The sequence below is a fragment of the Myotis davidii genome, unplaced genomic scaffold, assembly GCF_000327345.1.
Source record: "Myotis davidii unplaced genomic scaffold, ASM32734v1 scaffold309, whole genome shotgun sequence".
Taxonomy (NCBI): domain Eukaryota; kingdom Metazoa; phylum Chordata; class Mammalia; order Chiroptera; family Vespertilionidae; genus Myotis; species Myotis davidii.
The window spans coordinates 247,318-253,185 of record NW_006383013.1 but is presented as its reverse complement, the minus strand read 5'-3'; the positions used below and the strand labels follow the sequence as shown (position 1 = coordinate 253,185).

The 5,868-nt window shown below is 48.4% G+C and overlaps 1 protein-coding gene across 1 annotated transcript in view; it reads left to right on the top strand.

Moving 5' to 3' along the window:
- Window positions 1-5,868, top strand: part of ELMSAN1 (ELM2 and Myb/SANT-like domain containing 1) — an 18,478-nt gene that overhangs the window by 986 nt on the left and 11,624 nt on the right. The window contains exons 2-3 of the mRNA XM_006778869.2: window positions 4-1,074; window positions 2,191-2,493. Coding sequence (XP_006778932.1) covers window positions 4-1,074; window positions 2,191-2,493 — 1,374 coding nt within the window. The remainder of the gene's footprint in view (window positions 1-3; window positions 1,075-2,190; window positions 2,494-5,868) is intronic.

Here is a 5,868-nt window from a genome sequence, read left to right as displayed (position 1 = left end):
GGTTGGCAGCAGCAGCCGGGCCAGCCTCCGCCCCACTCCACGTGGAACTGCCACAGCCTGCCCGTCTACAGTGGACCCAAAGGGAGCCCCCATCCCGGCATGGTCGCCGCCTATTATAACCACCCGGAGGCACTGAAGCGGGAGAAAGGAGGGGGCCCACAGCTGGACCGCTACGGAAACAGCGTGCGGCCCATGATGCCACAGAAGGTACAGCAGGAGGTGGGGCGGCCCCAAGCGCCCTTGAACTCGTTCCATGTGGCCAAAAAGCCCCCAAACCAAACGCTGCCCCTGCAACCTTTCCAGCTGGCGTTCGGCCACCAGGTGAACCGGCAGGTCTTCCGGCAGGGCCCACCGCCCCCCAACCCCGTCGCTGCCTACCCGCTCCAGAAGCAGCAGCAGCAGCAGCAGCAGGCGGCCCTGCCCCAGATGCAGCTCTTTGAGAACTTCTACCCCATGCAGCAGCCGCCCTCTCAGCAGCCCCAGGACTTTGGCCTGCAGCCGGCCGGGCCACTGGGGCAGTCCCACCTGACTCACCACGGCATGGTGCCCTACCCCTTCTCCCACAACCCTGATATGAACCCCGAACTGCGCAAGGCCCTCCTGCAGGAGTCGGCCCCGCAGCCCGTGCTACCTCAGGCCCAGATCGCCTTCCCCCGCCGCTCCCGACGCCTCTCCAAGGAGGGCGTCCTGCCTTCCACCGCCCTGGATGGGGCTGGTACCCAGCCTGGGCAGGAGCCTGCCACCAACCTGTTTCTACATCACTGGCCCCCGCAGCAGCCGCCCCCAGGCCCCCTGGGACAGCCTCATCCGGAAGCTCTGGGATTCCCGCTGGAGCTGAGGGAGTCGCAGTTGCTGTCTGACGGGGAGAGACTGGCACCCAATGGTCGGGAGCGAGAGGCTCCCATCATGGGCGGCGAGGAGGGCATGCGGGCAGTGGGCGCCGGGGACTGTGGGCAGGTGCTACGGGGTGGGGTGATCCAGAGCACGAGAAGGAGGCGCCGGGCGTCCCAGGAGGCCAATTTGCTGACCCTGGCCCAGAAGGCAGTGGAGCTGGCCTCACTGCAGAACACAAAGGTAAGAGTGGCGTGGGGTGGGAGCCGAACCTGGCAGAGGGTGTGGGGTGAGCTGTGTGTGGGGAGAGCAGGGACTGTAGGCCCACGAGGGCACTTGTCTCACGTCATTAAAGGAAATGAAGGAACCTGTACATTTCAGGGAATTCTGAACTCCCTGCATGCAAAGAATCTCTACCTCGGTGCATCTGTAACCTGAAGGGAGATGAGGTTTATACAGGTGCAGGGATGCAGGCAGGAAGTGCACGTACCTGCATTTCCAGATCCAGTGTGCTAAATGTTAGCAGCTAAAAGACAAGAACGTAGTAGTCATTACACAGGTGATTTTACTTGTCAAAATGCATCGAACTGTAATTAAAAATAGGTGCCTTTTATTGTGTCAATTATACTGCAATAAAGTGGATTTAACAGAAAAGGCAGTGACAGTGGGGGGAGAAGAATGAACAGAGTGTGAGCATCCATATCGTACTTGGAGTTCCTTACACTTGGTCACAAATAATTTGATAGGGATGCTGTCATTTATCCCATTTTATTGCTAAAGAAATCCCCAATGGGATTTCCCAAGGTCGTAAAGCTAGCATAGAGGCCTCATATCTGACTCCAAAGCCAGTGTCGGCCCCTTCCTCTACTTGAGGTCTCAACCCCCGATGCCTGTAGGGCCAGGCTGATCTGTAGAAGGCTGTAGAATCTGACTTCATTCCAGCCAGCTGCCACTGGGAAAATAGATATACAAAGACCACCCTTACCTGCCACAAGTTCTCTGCTTGCTTTCTTTTACAGAGATATGTTTTAAATATTTAGATAGTTTTTTATATATTCCACTCACTCACTGTGCAGGCCAAGCAAAGTACATCAGTAAGGCACGTGTGGCCTGAGATGGCCATCCGGGGTCCTACCACAGGCTAGGATGGGGAACCTGGCAGAAAGGAGGTGATAGAGGGTATTTGGAAATGTGGTGGGAGAAAAGGTGGTCAGGGTAAAAGGCCAGGTGATCAAAGACCATTGGGAACCATCATAGGTGTTCGAATCCCTGAATTGAATGGGACTAGGGATTCTCGGCCAGCACATCGGACTTACCTTCCGAACCTCACCTCCGTTCTCCCTCCCTTCCCTTCTCCAGGATGCCAATGGCTCTGAGGAGAAGCGGAAAAGTGTGTTGGCTTCAACTGCCAAGTGTGGGGTGGAGTTTTCTGAGCCTTCTTCCGTAGCTGCCAAGCGAGCGCGGGAGGACAGTGGGATGCTGCCCCTCATCATCCCAGTGTCTGTGCCTGTGCGGACTGTGGACCTGTCTGAGGCGGCCCAAGCTGGAGGTGTTGACGAGGATGGGAAGGGTCCTGAACACAACCCTACCGAACACAAGCCGTCGGTCATCGTCACCCGCAGGCGGTCGACCCGTGTCCCCGGGACTGATGCCCCGACTCAGGTATGAGAGGCTCCCCCTGCAAAAACCTCCACTACCCGAGTGCTTCTGGGACCTGGGACCCTCTGGGGAAAGGACAGTGTGACTGAAGGAGCAATTCAAGCAACCCATGGTGATAACTATTTCTGTTTTCCAAACCAAACTGGACAAATGCACTATGGGGGACAATGAGACAGTTTTATACTTGTAATTGGGACTGTCTGGGAAAATACAGTGTGTGTGAATGTCTTCCATTTCAGGTCACCAAATTTTGATAGGGCCTATAATATGGGTCAGGCCTTGTGCTAGGCACTGGGATGTAAATGTTTGCTGCTTCTGTTGGTGCAAACATGCGTGTTGAAATCTCCTACTAAAATTGAGCTTTTGTCCATTTCTTCTTTTAGTTCTGATGGTGGTGTTTTATACTTTTCTTTTTAATTGATTTTTTACAGAGAGGAAGAGAGAGTGATAGAGAGTTAGAAACATCGATGAGAGAGAAACATTGATCAGCTGCCTCCTGCACATCCACTACTGGGGATGTGCCGGCAACCAAGGTACATGCCCTTGACCGGACTTGACCCTGGGACCCTTCAGTCCGCAGGCCGACGCTCTATCCACTGAGCCAAACCGGTTAGGGCTGTCTTATACTTTTTTTAAAAAACATTTTTATTTCAGAGAGGAAGGGAGAGGGAGAGATAGAAACATCAATGATGAGAGAGAATCATTGATGGGCTGTCTCCTGCAATCCCCATACTAGGGGTGGAGCCCGCAACCTGTGCATGTTTCCTGACGTGAATCAAACCTCAACCTCCTGGTTCATAGGTCGATGCTCAACCACTGAGTCATGGGCTGTTTCATACATTTTAATTGATGTTGTTAGTTGCATATTCATTTAGAACTTGATTAGACACTTTTCACTATGAAATGTTTCTTTTTATCTTCAGTAATCTTTTCACCTTTTAAAGTCCACTTTGTCAGATATTTAGCTTTTGGGGGGGGGGATGTGTATCTCTTCTTTTTTTTTTTTTAATCCTCTTTTCCCATTGATTTTTAGAGAGAGTGGAAGAGGGAAAGACAGAGAGAAATATTGATGTGAGAGAAACACATCAATTGGTTGCCTCCTGCATGAGCCCTGACCAGGGCCTGGGCTGGGGAGGAGCCTGCAACCAAGGTACATGCCCTTAACCAGAATCGAACCTGGGGTCCTTCGGTCCGCAGGCTGACGTTCTATCCACTGAGCCAAACCGGCTAGGGCTCTTCTATCTTTTTACTTTATGCCTTTCTGTATCCTTCCGCTTTTTATTTTTTCTCATATCACCAGGCTTCTATCTCAGATTATTGAGGTGCTGGCTGGAGAGCATCCTTAGTATTTCCTGTAGTGTGAGTCAGTCAATGATGAATTTTATTATCTTTGTCTGAATATGTTTTATTTCATCTTCATTTTTGAAAAATAATTTTGCTAGGTAGAAAATTCTGTGTTGGTAGTTATTTTCTTTTGGCAAATTTAAAGAAAGCATTCTAGCCCTGGCCAGTGTGGCTCAGTTGGTCGAGTGTTGTCCTATACACTGAAAGGTTGCCAGTCTGATTGCTGGTCAGGGCACATGCCCAGGTTTCGGGTGTGTGTGGGAAACAGCCAATTCGTGTTTCTCTCTCATGTCCATGTTTCACTCTCCCTCCCTCTCCTGTCCTCTCTCTCTAAAGCAGAGGTTCTCAACCTGTGGGTCACGACCATCGGAAAACACATATAGCGTATCAGATATTTACATTACAATTCATAACAGTAGCAAAATTACAGTTATAAAATAGCAACGAAAATAATTTTATGGTTGGGGGTCACCACAACATGAGGAACTGTATTAAAGGGTCGTGGCATTAGGAAGGTTGAGAACCACTTTTAGGCTAAAGTCAATAAAAACACATTTAAAAAAAGATAAAGATATCATTGTATTGTCTTCAGGCTTACATTGTAGTTACAGTGTTGAGAAATCACCATACGCCATATCATTGCTCCTTTGAATGTGAGGTGTCTTTTTATTTTGTGTATTTTTTAAGATTTTTTTTTTTTGTCTTTCATTTTCAGCAGTTTTGCTGTTACACCTAAATGTGGTTTTCTTTGTGCTTCTCCTGGTTAGAGTTTGTAGCGCTTCTTGAGTATTTCTTCTGCCCCATTTTCTCTCTCTCCTACTTCTGGAACTCTGGTTACACATCTATAAGAGCTTTTCACCATGTCCCCTCTTTTGTCCGTCATGTACTTTTCTATAGTTTTCTTTTTTGAGTCTGACCTGTCTTTCAGTTCTATTTAGCTGGGTTTAATGTGTTGTTAAGCCCATTCATTGAGTTATATTTTAGTAGTTTTTCAGTTACCAAATTTCCATTTGGTTAATTTTTAGAGTTTCTAGTTCTTTGTTGGAATTCTCAACTTTGCCTTCTATCTTGTTGCATAGTTTTCTTAAAGTTTATTTCTGAGAACTCCATTAATGGGATCCCCATGGGTCTGTTTCTATTATCTGTTACTTCTTGTGTTTAAATCACATCTTGCTTTCTTGTATATTCGGTTGTTTTTGTTGAATGTCAGGTATGATATACAAAGACTTATGGAGGTAGTTGAAGGCTCTGGATGAAGTTCTCCTCTTCCAGAGGGAATTTATCTTTGCATCTGACAGGTAGCAAATAGCACCAGCTACCCTGGGTTCCTTTAATTTAACCAGAGATTAAGTGGTGATAGAGATGAGATGATTTGAAGCGGGGCCTTATTCCAGGTGAGGACTCGTCTACTTCTGATTCGCCTCTCTTCTGAGGAGACAGCCCTTTGGAGTTCCAACCCACAGGCAGCGAGTTGACCAGGCTCTGCTTCCTGGACAAGCCCTCAACTCCCAGTTTCATTCTGCTGCCTCCTTGAATTTATTTTAAAACTTCTACTCAGTTTCTCAACCTCTCAGTTGCCTCTTCCAGTCACAGCATCCACTCTAGGGAAAACGCAGCTCCAAATGCCGGTTCACCTCTTTGACTTTCCTGGATCTTGGCTTTTTAATTCTTTGCCAACTTATTTGGTCTCTGATACCTTCAGAAATGTGGTTTTTTATATTGAGTCCAGATTTTTTTCATTATTCTCAGCTGGAAAATTGGCCATAACAGAAAGGGGAGCTCCAAGGTTAACATGAGCAGCAGTCTCTGCTCTCTGGAGTCTTACTCTCTGGTTGGTGGAAAATTTTGTGGTGGAACCCAGAGGCCTGGGAAGCTTGTCCTGAGGATGGGCAGAAAGGAGCGTGAGCAACTGCACAGCTCAACACACTCATTTCAATGATGAGGAAATAGATCCAGAAAAGGCAAGAGGCGTACCTAGGGTCGTGCAGTCAAGTGATGCCAGAACTAGCCCTGGAATTTGAATCTCCTGAATTC